Source organism: Sinocyclocheilus rhinocerous, unplaced genomic scaffold, assembly GCF_001515625.1.
Source record: "Sinocyclocheilus rhinocerous isolate Xijiao unplaced genomic scaffold, SAMN03320098_v1.1 scaffold611, whole genome shotgun sequence".
Classification (NCBI taxonomy): Eukaryota; Metazoa; Chordata; class Actinopteri; order Cypriniformes; family Cyprinidae; genus Sinocyclocheilus; species Sinocyclocheilus rhinocerous.
The window spans coordinates 823,553-845,863 of NW_015623515.1; the positions used below are offsets into that span (position 1 = coordinate 823,553).

Sequence of the window (22,311 nt, forward strand, 5' to 3'; positions counted from 1 at the left end):
GTTCTAAACTAACGCGCTGTCTTCACTGTATCTAACGCACACAAGGCTGATTTATACTCGACGCGTCCGCCGCTTTTCTTAATTTTTTTTTATTAAACATTTATTCAGAAATACCGATGAGCTTTGTAAAAATCGACGCGTTTCAAAAAGGCGGGGCATAGAGGAGAAACAATAATGTACAGTATGTGGAAAATAATGTGTTTTTTGAACCTTAAACCGCATAAACACATTTCATTACACCAAATACACAAAATAATGTTCTTTTTTAGCAACATCATATGACCCCTTTAAACATCATGGATTTTCTCTAGAGATGAATGCTACTGACAGATAAGGTTATTTATGTCCACCAGGGGTCGCACTAGAGCGGGTTCCGGAGTCCTCCATCCATGTACCGCTTGTTATTCTTCCGTTCATGGAGCATGGAGATCTACACAGCTTCCTCAAAGCGACCCGCTACGGTGATGTTCCCATGGTTGGTCTCACACATTTGCAACACCTGCTTTTGAACTTCTCCTTCTTTTTACTCTTGTTTTATATAAAGTGTTGGTTAAAATAACCACATAGCTGATTATATACATTGCGTCGTTTAAACTGGTTTCTTCTCTCCAGTTTGTGCCTTATCAGAGTCTTCTGGGTTTCATGATTGACATTGCTGCAGGAATGGAGTATCTCAGCCTTCAGGGTTTCTTACACAGAGACCTGGCTGCCCGTAATTGCATGTGAGTCCACAGGAGGGCAGCAAAGAGCACATTACACAATAATGTCCTGTTAATACTTGCATTGTCTTGAGAAGAAGCCACGCCTAATGATGAACAAAATGTTTTTTTCCCATACTTACCCAGTGCTGGACTCACACACATAGTTTGGCTTTCACAGGTTGGGGGATGATCTGCATGTCTGTGTGGCTGACTTTGGCCTGTCTAAGAACATCTATTCCAGTAACTACTATAGGCAGACGAATATGGACGTTAACATGCCTGTAAGGTGGATGGCTATAGAGAGTCTGTCTGACTTCTTATACACCACCAAGAGTGATGTGGTCAGTCCTATTTATGCTTCTAATGCAGTATTAATACAGTGCTTTGTTTTAAAATTGATCACTGTTTTTTGTGTCTAATGTAGGAATGAGTGAAATAGGTTCTTTGTGTCATATTACAAACTGAACAACTGGTGAAACCTGCCAATCAGAAGAATTTTTTTTATTTATTTAATTGCAGTGTTTTGCAGTGAAGGAATAGTTCACTCATAAATGAAAACCAATGGATGCACTGCAGTGAATGGGTGCCGTCAGAATGAGAGTCCAAGCAGCTGATAAAAACATCACAGTAATCCACACCACTTCAATCCATCAACTAACACCGCATGGAGTGGAAAGCTGCATGTTTGTAAGAAGCAAACCATTGAGACATTTTTAACATTTTTAAACCATTGGTTCCATCTAAAATACGAGTTCTCTATCTGTAATATTGCTTTCTCCAGTTAAAAGTTGTCTTATCTGAATCAAGAGAGAAATGTTTTACAAATATGTCGCTTTTCACTTCACAAGATGTTAATTGATGGACTGGAGTTGTGTAGATGGGTTGTGGATTATTGTGATGTTTTTATCAGCTGTTTGGACTCTCATTCTGACGGCACCCATTCACTGCAGAGGATGCTTTGGTTAGCAAGTGATGCAATGATAAATTTCTCCAAATCAGATCTGATAGAGAAACAAACTCATGTACATTTTTAATGTCATGAGGGTGTCAATTTTTTAAATATATATATATATATTTTTTTTTGGCCTTTTATTGCTTTTTTATTAGATAGTTGAAAGCAGACAGGAAAGTATAGGGTGGAGAGAGGGGGGCAGGATCGGCAAAGGATCTCAAGACGGTAATTGAACTCGGGTCACCGTGAGCACAGTTGTGCTATATGTCGGCGCGCACTAACCACTAGGCTATCTGTGTTAATTACTATTCTATTCTATTCTATTCTATTCTATTCTATTCTATACTATTAAAGAACTATTCCTTTAAATAGAATCATCAATCAGAATAATAAGAGTTAAAAAAAAAACTTAAACATCCAGTTAAACACAAACTGTTTGAGTGGAAATGGTCCTAAAATAGTTTCTTATATATAAAATATATTTTTGTTTTTGTGTGAGAAAACTGTGGGAAACTCTGTGGGGAAAATATGACCTGGATACATTTTTTTTTTTTAATTTACCCACCAAAAAACAAACAAAAAAAAAATTATTTATACCTTATGTCTCACAGTGGTCTTTTGGAATAACCATGTGGGAGATCACATCCAGAGGGAAGATGCCTTATCCAGGTATCTCTGGTCATGAGCTCCTGGACTTCCTGGAAAATGGACACCGTCTCAAACAAGGGGACAATGACAGTAAATTGTAAGCACATTTTTCATCAAAACATCACAAGAAGTAGCACTGAAAAAATAGAATTATTATTTATAGACAATTCTGTTTATCAGGAATGACTAAGCCTTTATCAAAAACTGTCTATTGCAAGACTAATGAAATCAGTAGCAAAAGTTTAGGTCTGTTTTAAGAATCCTCATGAGTCACGGCAGTAATGTGCATATGCAGCTGAATTATAAATCATTGGATATGATAATGTTTAGTGCATGTTTTTGAAGCATAAATGGCAAGAGGGGTTTTTCTCCATTTTCCTTTGACTCTTCCTCTGTCAGATATGAGCTTATGTTGAGCTGCTGGCACAGAGATCCCTCTCAGAGGCCAGGATTTGGAGAGCTGGGCCAGAGCCTCAAAGCACTTCTGTCTGAGCTTCCACCCCTGGAGGCCAGCAATGAGGCCCACTACATCAACCTGGGTCTGGAGGCAGCCGGTGATCACCAGGACAGCGCAGAGGCCCTGGAGCCTGAGGTGGAGAGGATGATGTAAACGACATATACCTGCCTGAACCAGTGGGCAGCTTTGTTCTTTTCTAGACCCGTGAGGGAAGAGAAGGAAAAGGATGAGAAGGAAGACCTGCTGTGCATTACAATTTAATATGAGAATGTAGTCCACAATATGCATTTATTAACACATATTTCAAGTATTATGGTGAGATTACGGTTTCAGAAATGACATAAAAGTACACATTGCTAGAAGTACATATGAGAATTCATATTTATCAAAACATATACTACATATTTCTCAAAACATATAATATTGTGATTCATATTTTTATTTTTCTACTTTTTTCTACACTGTAGCCAATATATATATATATTTTTTGAAATTAGTAATATTAGATATTTCTTTTTAATATTCTTATTAATACTCTTATTACAATTATATATATATATATATATATATATATATATGTGTGTGTGTGTGTGTGTGTTTTATTGTACATCAGTTTTGCATGTAGTGTCTTGCCTTTCTAATATCTAAGCACTTCAATAAAATATGGATATGTGTGTGACTATATGATGGTCATATTGTCATGCCATATGATTCTCATGCTCCAAACACTATAATAACATGGGGAAAAATTATTCTAAAATCTGTAGGTTTTAAAAATATTTTTATATAAATATATAATTTTTCATTTTTCAAAAAACAGATAAACACACACACACATTTTTTATTTTAATTAATTTTTATAATAGGATATATATACAGTGGGTACGGAAAGTATTCAGACCCCCTTAAATTTTTCACTCTTTGTTATATTGCAGCCATTTGCTAAAATCATTTAAGTTAATTTTTTTTCCTCATTAATGTACACACAGCACCCCATATTGACAGAAAAACACAGAATTGTTGACATTTTTGCAGATTTATTAAAAAAGAAAAACTGAAATACCACATTACTAAATACTGAGCAAAGTGTCTGAATACTTAGGACCATGTGATGTTTCAGTTTTTCTTTTTTAATAAATCTGCAAAGATGTCAACAATTCTGTGTTTTTCTGTCAATATGGGGTGCTGTGTGTACATTAATGAGGAAAAAAAATTAACTTAAATGATTTTAGCAAATGGCTGCAATATAACAAAGAGTGAAAAATTTAAGGGGGTCTGAATACTTTCCGCACCCACTGTATATATAGCCTATTATATGTAATTATGTTTTATTTGTAATGTCATCTGATTTATGATTGTTTAATTATATATATCCTCCTGACTATCAGAAAGAAGTTATGAATTTAGTATTTTTTCATGTCATTACTTTGTTTAGAGCATAAGAAAAAAAAGTAAAAAATAATAAAGAATTTTTTAAAAATTATATTTTATTCATATCTTATGATATCCTCTGTAGAGGACACCAGGACTCAGTTTAAAAAAAAATATCAATAAATAAAGACATGAATAAACACGAAAAAGCAAAAGCAGTGGATTTTTTTTTTCAGTGGAATACATTTTTTTTTATGCCAAACTTTGAATAAAGATGATTCTCAACTATGTTATGCGATAATAAGTATCGCTTTTTATTTCTCCTCTTTCCTATTTCTTGTTCTACTTCTGTTTCAGTTTTTATAACCATTTCTTACTATGTGTCAGTAAGTTGTTGTTTTTTAGCATGTGTGTTTGGCAGTGTTATTTTTTAGGATTACTGATAAACTAAATAAATAAAATGTTATTAAAGATAACATGATTTGATATACCATTTTGCTTTATGCAATATATGTGTAAAATGTCCATAAACCAGTTTTCCCATGATATACATTATAAATCCACAGGATCACTTGATTAGTTGAGTGTCTTGAATCTCTGGCTGTTTCTGTGAGATCCGCGTAATGCCACGTCCTCTGATGTCACTGCCGCACCTGCGCAGCCATCTTGTGCTTCGAGCGAGGGGCAGATCGGAAGCAAGGAAGAAAAGCAGAACAAAATAACAGTGTTTTGCGTTACATGGTCAGTAATGTCCGTCAAGTGACTGAATCCAACGAGAAGACAGTGTTGAGGTGTGATCGGAGGGGCTAAATCAGAGAACGCTGCTCCAGTGCCTCGGGATTCCAGACCTACAAGTCATCCTCTTCATCATTATCGCCTCCGAGTCCGATCTCCTGCTGAACCCAACGACAACGACACAAACACGCCATGAATCCAGAATAGTGAGTATCTGACGGCAAGACTAGTGTTTGTGTACTCACGAAGCGTCAGTGTGAGTAGCTTTGTCTAGCCTCAACGACTAAAAACGTCCGGAACTAACGGCGAATTCAAAGAATATTTGCTCATTCAGCCTTTATTTAGACCGCTTCTTACTCTAACGAGAAGTATTATCGCTATTGCACGCTTAAAATGTAAAATTGTCGTTATTTAGTGTTTATAGCACGTAATTTTAGCATTTGCCGTATTGCGTGACGTCATTTTGGTGCGTTGCGTTGCGACGGAGTGACGTCATCGGTTTACGGACGCCAGGCTGAATCCAGCTGTCGAAATGGATCTTGCACGTGAGCGCATATTCCCGTTAAATGCACGCACACGGTGTTTTGAACCTTATCGCATTCATCGCTTGTCATTGCGAGGCAATCAAGTGTCATGTGGTTTTTATTAGGCCTGTGAATTGAAAGTCGGTTTTACAGCTGGAAGAGGTCGTGAGGAGGAGAAGCTTCGCATTTTTGTGTGTTTTCTTAGTAGCATGCAGTCAGCTTACAAGTCTGCATTCATACAGACGTCTTTAGTTGAATATTGCATGAATATCCAACAGATTATTTGTCACATCCATCAGCAATATTTTAAGTGCATCTATGTCACTGGCAACAATGAACACAAACATGTTTGAAACACTCCCCTGTTTGCCATTGGTCAGTTAAACGGGTAGTCCCGCCCCAAACTCGTGCCATTGAGCCAATGTTGACATGTCAGACCTGGTCAGGATGCTCAAACATACAGATTTCACTTCCTTTCTGTGTTGTAAATGGTGAAGTTGTCAGATGTCAGTTTGTAAGTGTAGTGTACATCCTTAATTAAATGAACTAAAATATCTGTATCAGCATTGGCCATTGACCGACCCACTTATATCCAATTTATGGTGTTGTTTTTATTGCAGAAAGTGTTTGACTAAAATGTACTTGTTAAAACCGCGAACTGAACACTGAAACGCTTTACTTGTTTGAGATTATTGTTTGTGGGTATAGCACCTCTTGTTTTTCTCTTGACACAGGCAAGTGCTCGGTGTATCATTAGCATGCTGAGACGTAGTGCTGGGCGGTATGACCAAAAATATATATCACGGTATTTTCCAAAATTATACCGGTTTCACGTAGGGCTGCACGATTCTTGCTAAAATGTGAATCACGATTTTTCTCCATGGGAATTGAGATCACGATTCTCTTACACGATTCTCATTTTTTCAACCAAAATTTATTGCACTCAAGTACAAAACAAAACAAAACACAGGACTAGAGCTGCACGATTCTGGATAAATTGAGAATCACAATTTTTTTTTGTCTCAAATAGAGATCACAAATCTCCCACGATTCTGAACTAAACAAAATAATGTGTGGCAAAATATGATTGCTGCAGTCTATTTAAAAGTGTTTAATTAATTTGAATGAAGTATTAACCATTTTAATATACACTACCAGTCAAAAGATTTTGAACAGTAAGATTTTTTTGTTTTTTAAAGAATTCTCTTCAGCTCACCAAGCCTGCATTTATTTGACACAAAATACAGCAAAAGCAGTAATACTGTGAAATATTTTTACTATTTAAAATAACTGCTTTCTAAAAAAAAACAACAAACAAAAAAGTGCATAATATTAATAGATGAACTACGCTCATATTTATAATTCCAAACAATCAGTAAGAGACAGGTGCTAGGAAACGCTGTTTTGTACTCATTTATTGAGGAGTCGTCTGCGGTGCGGCCAACTGAATGCACTGCTTCTCTGCCGCTCACTGCACAGAACAGACGCTGAGAGAGGGGACACTTCTCCGGGAAAGTCAGACCTCGCGTCCACGGGACAGCACTGGCGAAATCTTCCAACTGAACCATAGCTAAGGTTTATCCAAAAAAGCTCGTGTGTGTGTGTGTGTGAATATTCTATGGAAAAAAAGCCTTCTTTCAAACAGTGTCGCGTTCCGAACGTTGTTTAATTAAGCGACATACACCGGTATTGCGGTATTTTAAAAATTCATATCATAACAAAAATAAACACCGGTATTCGGTATGAACCGGTATACCGCCCAGCACTAGCTGAGAGTCATGATTGCTTCACAACTGTTGTGTGATGCAACATTTCTCAGCTTGTCTAATGTTAGTACTTGAATTCAGAAACCAGAATAGGTCCCTCGTTGCGACAGTCATCGCTGGAATCAGATTGGCTCAGCTGTATTTTGAGCTGGTGGCAGGGGATACTTTGTTTATGCTGATTTTGTTTTGAACCTACTTCACCATCAATGTGAACCAGATTCCTCGCTGTTGGTTATTGAAAATGGCAGTTGATTTCGCAACTTGTTTCCATTTTAGTAATACTGATGCCACTTTTTTATTATATCAGTTTAACCTATGATAATCCTATGTAATGTGCTGTATGATTAGTTCAAGACAATAATGTAGTGTCATTGATATATTAACATAACAGGACAAACACCATTCCTACAAGTCAATATGCACACAAAACTCTTTACAGTCCAAGCATCTTTGTTGTTGGTCTTACTGTGTATAAAGAGAGAATTGTTATGCTCCCATGAGCCAAACTACTTTAGACCACATGATTTACAATATGCTACTTGTTAACTCTGCCATATTGTATGCTTATCATCACTAATGTAACTACTGTAGCAGTGTTGTCATTAATGAAAACTAAAAGTATTAAAAACATTGACATTTTGTTAATTGAAATTAAGCTTGGATAAAGTAAAAAAAAAAATTAGACGAAAATCTTCAACCAAAAAAACTTCAAACAAAAACTAGAAATGAAACTGAATTAATTGAAATAAGTTGAAGTAAATAGAAATAATAATAATAATAATAAATACTGTAGTAGTGTATAAATAATACTAACATAACGCTGTATGGAATAATAAAATTAAACTTGAGGTATTATTTTATTTGAATAAGCCATTTGACTTGTAATTGTCCTAAGATACAAAGTTTGAATTTATATTCAAAACTGAAATACGAGCATGTTGATGTATTTTAATGTATTGCTGTTGCATATCGTTTTAGTGAAAAATTATGAAAACAAACTAAAATTAAAACGAAAACTGAAAATATGACAAATAAAGGTAATTCAAAATAATAATAGTATATAAATAATACTAAATTGACACTGTATGGAGTTGTACATCTTCAGGTATTTAAAATGTTATAATAACATTGTCAAATGACTTATGTAAATGTGATGAGATATAAAGTTTAAATTGATCTTCCAAACTGAAATATATCCCTGTTGGTGTATTTAATGTATTACTGTTGTTTTTCTTAATTTTAGTGACTACCTGTTCAAACTGCTCCTCATCGGTGACTCTGGAGTCGGGAAGTCGTGTCTGCTGTTGAGATTTGCTGTGAGTACAGGCACAGATGGGTTGTTTTGTCAGCTTTTGCTCATAAACATGAATTAAAAATCAACTGAAAACATGCAGTCTGCAGATGATATCGAATTGACTGAATGTATTTTATAGTAGATATTAGGGCTGTGCGGTTAATCGAAATCGTCATAAAATCGCGATTTGAGCGTGCGCGATTTCTAAATCGCTTTACAGCACGATTTTCCGCGTCCCCGACCTCCCGCAGTATGCTATCCGAACCAATCAGAATGCAGCGCGCCTAAATGGAGCACGAGAACAGAACAGACCGGGCGGGCATACAAACGTAACCCCAGGTTCACACACTACGTCTGATGTGCGTATTTTGTCCGCGCCCATATTAACGGATCAGAGCGTTCACACTGCACGCAATCGCAAAATTGATCAAAGAAATCGCGATAGTTTTTTTTTTGTCCATATCGCACAGCCCTAGTAGATATCCACAAATGTAAATATGTTTTCATTCTCTTTTCTGTTTGTCTTTGCTCCTGCAGGATGACACATACACTGAGAGCTACATCAGCACCATTGGCGTGGACTTCAAGATCCGCACCATTGAACTTGATGGTAAAACCATTAAGCTACAGATTGTAAGTCTATACATTCTCTCTCATAACACTCATTTTTCACACGTTCTATGATAGCATGACAGTCTCTAGTATGCACACCAGTACATGATGATGACCTGCTTTCTTGGGACAGTATATTAATCTAGTAACTCATTACATTGTACATGTGAAAATGGGGCCAAACCTTTATTAGAAACATGCATAGTTTGATATTACTTTTTCTTTCTTTCTTTTTCTTTCTCATAGTGGGACACTGCAGGGCAAGAAAGATTTCGAACCATCACCTCCAGTTACTACCGAGGGGCTCACGGTATCATTGTGGTTTATGATGTCACGGATCAGGTGAGAGGTCATGAGAAATTCTCCACCGTTGTTTGACCTTCATTTAACAAGGCACAATTTGCAGCTGAATTAATGAATCGTTGTCAGTAAGTCTCACAGACGTTTACCACATTTTTCTGTAGTTCTGATGCTGTGTAGACTGTGCTGATGACCTGCTTGTCAAATTTGTGTTCTTTTAAAAACGCCAGTGTTATTTTAGTATTGTTATTAAAATGCATAGTAATATTAGCATTTATTTTTTTATATTTTCAGCCTGCATTTTAATCTTAGTTTGTTTTTTTTCTTAGGTCCTTGTCTTTTTTTAAAATTTATTTCTATTTAGCTTTATTTTTTATTTCAATTTTAGTTTCAGTAATTTTAGTACTTATTAAATTGAAGTTCAAGTTAATTGCCAAGGCAACATTTCTCATTTTCATTTACGTGTTTCCATTAATATGTATGTTTTATTTCAGCTTTTACTGAAAATGATTTTAATAGTTTGTTTATAATAACAATCCTGCATAACACTGCTTCATTTATCACATGAAAGGTTGAAATTAAGAGTTATTTTCTATTCCCTGCTTTCTCTAAAGGAATCATATAACAATGTGAAACAGTGGCTCCAGGAAATAGACCGCTACGCAAGCGAGAACGTTAACAAGTTGCTGGTGGGGAACAAATGTGACCTTACCACCAAGAAAGTAGTGGACTACACAACAGCCAAGGTATTGATGTGTCAAAATAAACACATCTAATCTGTATTAGTTTCTGATTTGAAATCTCTGTTCCCTTTTTGATCAAAACTAGTGGACTTTTCAAGCCCAATTGCTTCCCATTTTTGTGACATTGGTAGCATAATAATGCACTTATCCCTACTAATACTGCTGCACATGCTAAGGGTTAGAGATTTGAATAAACCTTAACTTAATGTTTAACCATCCTTGTACCATTTGTTTTCTGGACATGAGTGATATATCAAAAGGTGCAGCTTGTTCTAAGCGCTTTGATTTAGACTTGCATTGCAAGAGACCAGGGGGCTGTTTCATAAAACTAGTTTACCAAATAAGCCAGGCTTATTTCAGTGATTCTGACTTATTGTCACTTGATTTGGTTTCCGAAAGCAAAATTACCATAGCTCAAGCTCAGTCACTGTGGCAACTTATGCTGGGAAACTAACCTGGTCCGGAGCAGGTTAACTGTCAGGCTAAGCTGAGTTCCTCTAACACTGACCAATAGGAACGCATTGATATCACCACTGCAGTGACTTTCTCACATACAATTAGTTGACTTTGTTATTAGTCCAAAAATAAAAGTATACAGAAAATGCAACTTAAATAATCAAATATATAAAAATATAGGCTACAACCAACTGTATTTAATGTATTGTGCCCAAAATGTAATGACCTTTTTTTAAGATATATAAAAACATTTTAACATGGTTGCTACTATGATATAAATTACTTGCACCTCAGAAGCGAGCAGACGTAACACAATAAATGCTGCCAATGCTTTCGGAGGTGGATGCTGCTGTTTGGGAACGCAGTCGTGAAAGACAATTATACAGAAATATTATGACGACAGACTTTGCTCAGGCATTTCAGAATGACCAAAACAACATATAGATGTTGTGAACGAGATCGGTCCGTTGCTAGTCAAGTTATCCCGTCTCATAGCGCAAAGTCACATGACTTTTTCGATGCGCATGGAGGAATTTATTCAGTAAATGTGTTTCCATCGTAGTTTATGCGCAATTTTTCTTATCGGATAAAAAGTTTATCCCACTCAAATGTGCGCATACGTTTTTTTATGCGCGTTTTTAGAATTTATGCGCGTCTTGGCGTGTCCATCCAGCGTTTTTTTTATGCAATATTCCAAAATGTGCATAAAAATAGGTGGATGGAAACGCAGCTAATGAATTAAAAATGAAAATAAATAATAGAAATCAGACTACATTTGAACTGATAAGAAGAATACACATTTAACTCATTTGAGCTAGTAATTAGGGCTGTATTAGCCAGCTTAAATTTGATTTACAGTTACTGCTATCATTAAAATACACTTGTATGTAGGATTAGAATTCTACATGTCACATTTAATGTCCAACAACATATTTTAGCAGAATGTATATTTTAATCAGAATTATTGCGCTATTATATTTAGCACGCATACACGCAGCAGCGCTTGTTCACTCGCGAAGCATCGCCCACTCCTGACAGTAAAATGGATATATTTGCATGAGTTTCTAACATTTACATGTGAAAAATATACCTGTGACGTGTCGGTTATGCACTGAGGAAAACTCAACGTCTCAAATGCATTAAATAGCACAAATATTCGTTGTTTGCCATAGTGGATCGATTTGATCCATGATCGACCTTAAGGGCTGCTTAAGAATAAGCGTGCACATCAAATGATCTTGACTCACTGAACCTGGATCGAATTAGTGAGATTGCGTGAACTTAAATTGTCGTTTATGAAACTGCTTTAGTCCTGATTGATTTCTTAGGTTATTTCAAGTCAGGTTTTGGACTTTAATCCCCGCTTTTCTTAGCGTCTTTTATGAAACAGCCCCCAGATATCATAAAGACTTGGGTTTGAGCTCATTTTGACTATAGCCACTTATAACACTTAAGGTGCAGTCAGATTAGCGAAATTTCATCAAAATTTCATAGGCAAAAAAGGTACTTTGTTGGTAGTTTAGTGATGCATGCATGAAACACAGAATCACTTTAAATACAGTGAATTTGTGTAAAAATCTTGAATCCATTGGCGCCTATAGCCTAGTGGGCAGTGCGCTGACATATGACGCCGTTGTGTAACAGACGTCCCGAGTTCAAATCCTGGCTCAAGGACCTTTCCCAACCCCCGCCACGCCCCCCCTCTCTCTCCCACATCACTTCCTGTCTCCTCTACACTATCCTATTGAAATAAAGGCAAAAAACACCAAAAAGAAACTTTAAATCCAATGCGAAATCTGCAAGGAGAAGTCTTTCTTCCTCGTGCAAAATTCCTGATTGCATGGATAACTGGATTTCAACAACAAAAATTCACAGAACAACCGTAAATGTGATCATAGCTTTATGATGTGAAATTCTGAACAGGCATGATGAACCGTTAAAATTTCTTCAGGACAAACAAATCTGACAAAAATCTTTATTAACATGTAATTGTGCAAGAAAATTACCTTTTTCAGTTACTTGAGTCTTGAATACAGTCGATAAAGCTTTTTGACACTTAGGCTACGTCCACACAAAGCCAGAGCTTTCCCTATCTGATCTTTTTTTTCCCCTCATCTCAAGAAATATCTGCGTCCACACGAAACCACAAAACCGACACAAAACGATGTAGTATACATGCCAGACCAGTATGTGGCGCTGTAATTCTGCCACAGAGATACACTAAAAACAGAGAAGAATACTTGAAATATGCGCATAAACCTTCTGCGCGGTATACAAACGAACATGGAACAATACATTTATTAATCTGTGTTAATATTAGTTAATAAAAAGACAATCGTTCAGTGTTTGTTCATGTTTTTGTTGCTGTTACGTGACGTAGTGGTGTCTGACTAGGGGCGAGACGTGGGGCTGATGACGTCATCGTTTCAGAAAATATACAGATTCGCTGTCCACACGAAAACGCAAGGTCGGCGCTTTCAGATTTCTCCACTCTGGGACCCGGTTTCAAAAAATATCGGTTTCACTCTCCCAAAACGTCGGATCCGTGTGGACGAAACGCCTATACGATACAAAATGTATGCGTATACAGCTAAACGCGTCTCCGTGTGGACGGGGGCCTTAGACATAAGGTTGGGCAAAATAAAAAAATAAAAACATTTTGAAGTGCCTCACTCTGATTTCTTTTTACCTTAAAGGAATTTGCTGACTCTTTAGCAATCCCCTTCCTTGAGACGAGCGCTAAGAATGCCACGAATGTGGAGCAGGCCTTCATGACAATGGCTGCTGAGATCAAGAAGCGCATGGGCCCTGGAGCGACAAGCGGAGGAGACAAGCCCAACCTGAAGATCGAGAGCACTCCTGTGCGGCAGTCTGGCGGCGGCTGCTGTTGAAGAGCCTGAGCGTGCACACACACAACCATCCCTTTCCCTCTCAAACGCATTTTCTCACACACGCCAAAAAAAAAAAAGCATCATTCTCACGGGAGGAACCACTGCATTAAGAGCCAACGTTTAACAGCCTTACGGCTTCATTTATGACACCATAGTCGTCTTGTTTTTATTTACCTTAGCCTTTCCTTTTGTGTATGACACCTCACCCCTTTTTCCTCCCTGTGCACATTAATAACCCCACCCACATCCATAACCCCGCCCTCTGTACTTAAAGTCCAGGATGGAGCTTTAGTACAGTCATATGTCCATGTATAGAAACAAACGAGAGCAGATCTAGGGGCGATTCTCAAATCCTCCTTTTAAACAACTAGCGAGGTTGCGTTAAGAACGTTAACCCGTCTCTCTAGTATTTCTAATTCTCTCACACGCCGTCACTTGAATGAGGTTTTGTGGGCGAAAGCATGGCTTCTGGGGCTGAATCGACAGGAAGTCAACTGCATACAAAGTCGGCAATATTCTATACTTGTTCTCATCCTACTAGTATATTATTGTTATTATGGTGATTTTTAAGACTGATTTGTTATTTTTTTTCTGTAGGTTTTTGTTTTTCTAATGAAGGCTTGTACAAAGGCTTACTGCTGTCATTGATATAGTCTGGTCAGGGAAGGGGCGGATATGGATGTTTTTTGTTCATAATCTGGATTTTGGGGGTCTAGGCTTTAGGCTGGTCGATGAAAGCTACTGTTCCCTCTATTACCTCAATGACCTCTGCTACCTTTGAGTGTTCGGCCATCACGGGGTCAAAATGAATGCACGAACACCATCTTGACACGTCGAGGTTGTATCATGCTGCGCAGTTTTGTGGGCAAATCTGGGCAAATCTATAATTTGGTGTCGTTTTGCCATCTTATTGAGCCAGACTTCCAATCCGTAGTCATCGCTGCTGCCAAAAACGGTCCATCATGCATTGTGTGTGTGCTTTGTATTTATTTACATACGGTAAATATATTTACATATTTGTGAGGGGCCTTAATTTCGCCACAGATGAAATCAGCGTGGTAGTTCCATGGATCCGGTTTAGAGTGCTGTGTGTTTGTGTGGGAATATTGTGTATTACATCTAGGAATATTGGGATTGACTGGTCCAGCGCAGGAGACCGGATATGACCTCCCATGTTCTTTAATGAGAAATATTCATACACTTTCAAATCTACCTACAGATGGATCTTTAAAGGTCTAGAAGCTCATCTAGATGTTGCCTTCGGTGATCAAAGAGGTTTATATGGATCCTGCACTCTCCTCCACATGGTTGCAACTCGATCTTATCAGCATTTTCAACAAAAAAAAAAAAACTGCAAATGATTGGTCTGATGACGGTGTTTTTGACCTGTCTGTTTTATTATGTACAACGTGGATCTAGAAAACGTAGAGTTTGTGAACTTCATTAGTATTAGTGCATCACTTGATCTGAACTAGTCTCACCATCGAGATATTAGATCACTTTCGCTCACTGAGCAAGTGTAATCGAGTTTTTTTACACCACTAACATCTGCTAATGCTAACGTAACCGCACATACTTGTCACTAATATTGCGTGCTGGATTTGCTTGTACTGTTTTCTAAGTGAACTGGTAGCGTTGGGATGGAGGGAGCAGTAGCAGGGATATGGGTGCGTGTGCAATGACTGGGAAGGAGGGACGGGCAAGGGGCAACTGCGTTTGGGAATATTCCTTTGATTTTAAAACCGGTCCGTCGTGGATCCCGCGTTACGTCTGTGTGAAAATCAAGTCTCATTTAAACCTGCACTCATTCACACACTAAACAGGTGCTTTTTTGGGATGCGTTCGGAAGGGTCATTGTTTTCTCAGAACGTCTGCTGTCTTTTGATCTATTAATTTTGTGGTAGTGTGTGGGGTTATCGGAAAGATGAAGGGTGGGGGGGTGGTTACTTAGGAATGTGATGGAGCATTCTTATGCTTTTCGTCTTTTTACTTTTTACCCATGTCATTTGCACATCTCATTTTTTGAATTAAGACACGGCGATGGTAAAATGGCAAGCACCTCTTTAGTAGTTTCCCTGTCTAATATACACACTCTTTCTCTATCCCTCTTTGCTTGCTCACCCCGGTGCTGTTTCATAGCTGGGTTTGATCTCGTTTTCTCTTCTCTGTACATATTATAAATATATATAATAAAATGATCAACATGAGACTTAAAGATGACTTCCTGCTTGCTTTTCTGTTGTGTCGAGTGAAATATTGCGTGGGTGGTGAGGTAAGTATCACTTCCTGTGTTAGCTGGAAATTTGATGACTTCTTGTGAAAGCTGAATCGCATAAAACCTGTCAGGAACATGTCTGTGGCAATTACAAAATATTTGTCATTTTTAATAATAAAAATAATTTTGTCTGGACTGGATGATTCTCATTACTCTGTTACAGTATAATGTAGAATGGAATGAGAATCATTATTTAGAATAATGATAATTACAGACAGTAAAACATCTGGACGCATTATAGTAATGAGTATTGGTAAATGAAATGTGGCTGGTTGTCATGAAAATAATGTCATAATTTGAAAAATGTATTCAATTAATATTTTCTTTTTATAAAATATACATTTGTATTTTCTTTTGTTTTTGGGTATAATATGGAAATGGAACATGGAAAAAGGTTAAAATGTATATTAAAAATATTTTTCAGAAATCTTCAGATCTTTTTTAATTCTAATTTTCTACATGTATTTCTAGTTAGCTTTATAATTTTTGATTTTCATTTAAGTGTAGGTTTTCATCTAATATTTATATTTTATTACAGAATATTTTTAATTAACAATAAAAACACTGTTTCATACAGACCTATCATGATCTCCATTTTTTTTACATTTACTTTAGATATAAGCAAGCCATAAAGTAGGTCTTTAAGCTACCATGTACCATGTGATAGCAGAGTGAAGGTCACATGAATCCTCCTCTTCCCTGTGTCGATTGGTCTCCACCTAGTGCCCTGTTAGCATCCCAACAAACGATAATGTAAAATATGCTATAATAAATATGCATTAAGGATATGGTGGGGTAATACACTGATATCCATTTTGTATGAAAATCAGTGACTGTGCCCAGTAGTAGACTGAGGTATGCAAGACATTATGCCTTTATCTGTTTATTTTACTCTATTTCTCCTATCAGATGACTAACTATAAACACCATAAATAGAAACCATTTGATATCATATTTGACCTGTTGATTTACTATATCTCGTGTGCTTGTTTTTGTCTCTGAACAGACACATTTGGAGGCTGGTACATGTGTAGAAGGGCTGAGCCAATGACCTTGAGTTATTTATAGCCAGTCAGAGTAACTGCAGTCAGTATGCAGGATCGTCCCGTTCTGCTCAGACTCCCCTGAGATAGAGAGAGAGAGAGAGAAGAGCAGATGCAGCATCTCTCTAATTTCTCACTGTGCCAGCTCATCAAAATCACTAAACTGAGACCCTGAAAATGTAAAGAGATCTGAGCATTCCTGTGTAGCTCATGCAGCATCACACACGCACACACACACACACACAGGTGGATGCTAAATTTAAACTTGTTTTTCTGACTGAGAGCTGGTTGATAGTTTTGTCTTTGTCTTTTTGCTTTTCATTATTTTCTCTAGCACAATTTTGCATTGGTGATTAGGTGAATCTCACTGTCAAATACACGTCTTGGTCAAATTTCACACCACAATCGAAAGAAAGAAACAAGGATATGCCTATTTTTTAGGATTATTTGACAAGAAAATTCCCCCATTCTCATGGAAAAATAATTTTAGTTTTTATAGGATAAATAGATAGATGTCTTTTGCTTTTTTTCCCTTGATTTTTTTCCCAGTTTTAAATAAAACAATTGTAGGCCTATTGCAATCAGGACAATTACATTCACACCAAGAATAACTATAATGTTAACGATACAGATATAGTTTTAAAAATCGTTCTAAATTTAGAATAATGGCAGAATCAAATGTCTGGACTAAATTAAAGAGAAAATGTGCTTTGCCTATTTTTATTTTTTTTTGCCAAACGCCACAATGCAAAAAGTCTTATTTTTTTCTGTGATTTAGTGGTGAAATGTGACTCAAATACATTTTGCTCCATTGCTGAAAGCTGACTGCAGTTGCTTTGTCAACATTACACATTATGTAAATGAAGGCCTTGCATGAAGCTCTTACAAATGCAAATGTATGCAATTTCCACTCACTTCTTTTTACACACAGCGCTCATGTTTTTCAACTTTTATTTCATCACTTTTATTTACACATTCTGCATCACATAACAAAATTTATTCCCTTTTTATGTCATCCTTGCCATATTCACAAGCTCTTCATTTTGTGTCCTTTTTAATTTTGCGTCCTCCACAGTATCTCCGTTTCTGTTATTCAGTCTCAACATCTCACTTTCCACACGGCAGCTGTTCCTCTCAGTCGACGGGCCCTTGGAAGATGAGTTTGATGTGGCCTTGTTCCCCAGTCAGCCACGTTCCACAGAAAGGACAAGCAGCGTGGAAGGCATGCGTTCCGTGCGGCAGTGGGATCTGACTCCAGCCTTGCACTGTCTTTTCTGAGCACACGTGACCGCAGGGGCAGAACGCATGTGTGGGGGGCCCCGCGTCCAGATACAGGCCCCCTTCGAACCCGAGCCAGAGGGGCACGTAGGGGCCCACCCCTCTGCACATGGGACACTCTCGCTCTCCTGTGGTAGCCGGAGCTGTGCCTCCACCCCCGGTTAACGCCACCGCAGACGATCCCGCTTTCTCCTTACGAAACCCCCACTTGTGGTAGCCGTGCACATGGCCGCAGTTCATATAGACCCAGGGCTGTTTCTTGTCGATGGTGGCGCGCTGTGCCAGGCTGGGGAAGGCGAGCGTGTTGAAACCCACGGGACACTGGGGACGGGCGGCGTTTAGTTCCTGGCGTAGAGACTCGAGCTGTTTGAGAGTCGGGGTGTGACGAAGACCGCTAGGCGTCCGCCAAAGCAGAGTGGCCCCGCAGAGATCGATGAGAGAGCCATCCTGCAGCATATTTGACTCGTTCTCTACCTGTCGGGTAAAAAACACACACATGAAATCACTCAGGACATTCTGCAATATGTCTTCTATTGGGTTCCACAGAAAAAAGTAAGTCATACAGGTTTGGATTGACATGAGGGTGAATAAATAATGACAGAAATGACATTTGTGGGTGAATTGACCTTTTAAGCCTGAAACTTGCCATAATATCCAACTCATTTCACAATTTGAGCTATTTAGCAGATGATAAAGCCACACTCAGCTAGTCAAATAAACTCATCTTACATTTAATAGATCTTAATTGAAAATGTTGAAAATGCAGTCCAATTAAAATGTTTATGAAAGAAAGTAGAACTATAAAAAGTTGACAGTGACTTAACTAGAAAAGCAAATTTTGTCAAGACTTTTTTAGCCCATTTTTTTTTTATACCTTGTTTAAAAGTTTTTGAAAAAAAAAAAAGTTTTAAAAGCCTTGAAGATTTTTTTTTTTGTAAGTTTATAGACCTTGCGAACAGAAAGATGGTTCGATCTTTCAAATGGCACTTAAACAATTTTGTATTTGGTTTATATACACTACTGTTCAAAAGTTTGGGGTCAGTAAGATTTTTAACGCTCTTATGCTCACCAAGGCTACATTTATGTGATTTAAAAATACAGCAAAAACAGTAATATTTTGAAATATTACTACAATGAAAACAGTTTTCCATTTTAAATATATTTTAATATATGTATGTGATGGCAAAGCATCATTACTCCAGTCTTCAGTGTCACATGATCCTTCAGAAATCATTCTAATATGCTGATTTGGTGCTCAAGAAACATTTATTATTATCAGTGTTGAAAACAGTTGTGCTGCTTAATATTTTTGTGGAAACCATGATACATTTTTTCAAGATTATTTAATAAATAGAAAGTTAAAAAAACTGCATTTATTTGAAACAGAAATGTTTTATAATATTATAAACATCTTTATTGCCACTGTTGATCAAATTTAAGTTTCCTTGCTAAATAAAAGCATTCATTTCTTTAAAAAAAACCTTCTGACCCACAACTTTTGAACAGTAGTGTATTTTATCATATTTAATAAATTCACTTTTGTCAACCATGCTGGTAGAACACTATCAGTGTTGAACTTCTGTGAAATATAATTCACTAAATTCAATTTCCTGTGCGATGTGGCCAGTGAAGAAATGAGCAATTTTATCTTTCGACCGCAGATGTCCATAGAGAAGCCAGAAGTCTGCAGTGTACCTCTGTGTAGGGAGGCCAACCAGTTGGAGTGGAAAAAGGAAATGACGTGCTGTACAAAAAGTTGATGCAGAATCCAAAAAATGGTGTTTTATTGGAAGGTGCTAAAATATTTACAGTGCAGGAGAAAACAAAAATAAACAAAAACTGTACAAAAGAAAAGAAAGCAGCAACAACGTGCTAATTTTGGCTAAACCAGATGGCCCAAGTTTGCAACCCTGCTCAGTATTAGAGTTCACAATCAGAACTGAAATCCTTTCAGCCATCACGCCTATTTATAGGCTGAAGCCCCACCTATAGAGCCTACCAACTATGTACAAACGTTTTAGGTTGTAATGATCAAATTAAAAAATATAAACACCCAACACAACACTAAAACCTTCCAAATAGGTAAAACAACAACCATTAACAGAGAAAGAGTTTAACAACTAATTAAATAGCAAAAACAAATTTTTCCAAATCCCCTCCCCCTCTGACATCACACCAAAATGGTATCTTCCACAGGAAGTGATGTGGCTGTCGCTTTAAAAAAAACAGATTAACCTGGATTATGGGTTTGGTTGAACAGAGTGTGAACCGGGAAGTTTAACTACAAAAAAGGTTTGTGGCAAGTATGTGGAAAAATAAAGGTAATTATCATATGAATTATTATGTGTTCTGGCATTCTGTTATTTTTAGAAAAATAATAGCAAACTTTAAGGAAAACTATCAAGAGTTGAAAACTATAACAAAACACAGCAGCAACAAACTTTAGACTAAACAAAACAAAAACTCCATAAAACTTTCCTGAGGTGTACACAGATGTTAATAATGCCGGCAATGCACAGTATCAGTAACATGGGTGTATGTTTGTAAGTCCAAGTTTATAGAGTCACCAGGTTAACCTGTGACACTCTGAAACATTTTTACTGGCGGTTCATTACCGAGATTAAAACAAATTCTCACCAGTTTTCCTCTCTGCTGGGCGGACCGTGTCTCTCGGAGGGCAAAAACATTCCCACATACTGAGATCTCCCTCCACACCCCTGGAGCGGGTTCAGATACGAACTCCCCTGCTGGGTGCATCACCAGCACCCCATTGGTTGTTAGTCCATCCATCAAACCATCTGAGGTCCTCCATTTAGCAGCTCGCTCCTGGAAATCAAGCACATCAAGAGGATTTTACTAATCTCTACAGTATCAAGATGAACTCACAGCGAAATCGAAACGTGTCGTGGCTTACTGTCAGAATAATATCGGTTCTCTTTTAATGTACACGTATGTAGTGTGTTATATAATAAATCACTGACTAACTGAGCTTAGAGGATTATAATGCACAGACAGACACTGTAGGCTTTCCGTTTATAGCTACTAGCTCTTACACAACACACCTACTACTTGGAGCTGCATTATACAGTGAGAGTCTGAAATATTTATACCCGACTAGAATACAGTATCCATTCTTTCGCTCTCGTTCTCTTTCCTCCTCCACAGAACAGCGGTGGGCAGAGAGCCTGTCAAGGACATTTGTATGAGGCCATAGCTGTGTGTTGATATGTCATGCATCACTGCCGGCTACTGAACCATTACTGTCCTCCAGGTGTCCGTGTTTTTTAAGAAGCGTAGATCTCCACTATTGAGTTAGCTACTATCAAGGTCAAAGCAAATATTAAAGTCGCTATTTGAAAAGGCTTGGAATAAAAGAGTACAAATAGTAGTGTTCCATTCAAAGTCTACTTCCATTGCTTAGTGTATGAAAAATGATGTATAAAGGGCAGAAATCCATATCTCCTCAACAATTAAAGGGATAGTTCACCCAAAAATTTCAATTCTGTCACCATTTACTCACCCTCATGTCATATTTGTCCATACAGTGAAAGTCAGTAGACTCAAAAATTCATTAGACTATTACTGTTCTGCAATAAAAAAAAGTTCTGCAAAGAGAAAGACGGATTTCATACAGATTTGGAACAACATTACGGTAAGTTAATAATTATAGAATTTACATTTTTGAGTGAACTATCACATTAAGTCAAATGCACATGATTTGAAAGAGTTGATCATTTAATCAAGCGCATTAAATGTGAGTAGCGATGTAAAATGAAGGGAAATTAGTCATTTTGATCTTAAAGTGTTAGTTCACCCAAAAATGAAAATTCTGTCATTAATTACTCACCCTCGTGTTGTTCCAAACCCGTAAGACCTTCGTTCATCTTCGGAACACAAATTAAGAGGCTCTCTGACCCTCCAATAGACAGCAAGGTAACTACCACGTTCAAGGTCCAGAAAAGTACCAAGATGATCGACAAAGTAGTCCGTGTGACATCAGTGGTTCAACTGTAAAGTTACGAAGCTACGAGAATACTTTTTTGCGCAAAGAAAATGACGTAATCACGCCGGATCTGGGTCAGCGCCGGCACCTCCACACGCTCGCGTCATGGTACTGTCGTGAACGCGCGTCCACAAGTGGCGCAGTAGAGACGAAAATGTGGAATAAAGTCGTTATTTTTGTTTTCTTTGCGCAAAAAAGTATTCTCGTAGCTTCGTAACTTTACTGTTGAACCACTGATGTCACACGGACTACTTTGTCGATC

At 37.5% G+C, this 22,311-nt stretch overlaps 3 protein-coding genes across 3 annotated transcripts in view; 2 read left to right on the forward strand and 1 right to left on the reverse strand.

Moving 5' to 3' along the window:
• Window positions 1-3,219, forward strand: part of LOC107711447 (ephrin type-A receptor 5) — a 10,015-nt gene extending 6,796 nt beyond the window's left edge. The window contains exons 11-15 of the mRNA XM_016516461.1: window positions 354-475; window positions 613-722; window positions 880-1,042; window positions 2,265-2,398; window positions 2,701-3,219. Of these exons, the coding sequence (XP_016371947.1) occupies window positions 354-475; window positions 613-722; window positions 880-1,042; window positions 2,265-2,398; window positions 2,701-2,911 (740 nt within the window). The 3' untranslated portion in view covers window positions 2,912-3,219. The remainder of the gene's footprint in view (window positions 1-353; window positions 476-612; window positions 723-879; window positions 1,043-2,264; window positions 2,399-2,700) is intronic.
• Window positions 3,220-4,722: 1,503 nt separating this feature from the next.
• rab1ba (zRAB1B, member RAS oncogene family a) lies at window positions 4,723-15,665 on the forward strand. Its single transcript, XM_016514601.1, has 6 exons — window positions 4,723-5,070; window positions 8,398-8,470; window positions 8,986-9,081; window positions 9,307-9,402; window positions 9,975-10,106; window positions 13,256-15,665. The coding sequence occupies exons 1-6, from the start codon at window positions 5,057-5,059 to the stop codon at window positions 13,448-13,450; spliced, it is 606 nt and encodes a 201-aa protein (XP_016370087.1). The 5' UTR covers window positions 4,723-5,056; the 3' UTR covers window positions 13,451-15,665.
• A 2,019-nt stretch (window positions 15,666-17,684) lies between these two features.
• Window positions 17,685-22,311, reverse strand: part of LOC107709995 (E3 ubiquitin-protein ligase pellino homolog 1-like) — a 23,381-nt gene continuing 18,754 nt past the window's right edge. Inside the window, exons 6-7 of the mRNA XM_016514702.1 lie at window positions 20,684-20,872; window positions 17,685-18,520 (exon numbers count right to left, since the gene is read on the reverse strand). Coding sequence (XP_016370188.1) covers window positions 17,903-18,520; window positions 20,684-20,872 — 807 coding nt within the window. The 3' untranslated portion in view covers window positions 17,685-17,902. The remainder of the gene's footprint in view (window positions 18,521-20,683; window positions 20,873-22,311) is intronic.

What these genes read in the sequence shown, in the direction of transcription:
- rab1ba (XM_016514601.1), top strand. An exon ending in TTTATGATGTCACGGATCAG is followed by an intron (nt 9,403 to 9,974) that starts GTGAGAGGTCAT and finishes CTTTCTCTAAAG; the next exon opens with GAATCATATAACAATGTGAA. An exon ending in TGGACTACACAACAGCCAAG is followed by an intron (nt 10,107 to 13,255) that starts GTATTGATGTGT and finishes TTTACCTTAAAG; the next exon opens with GAATTTGCTGACTCTTTAGC.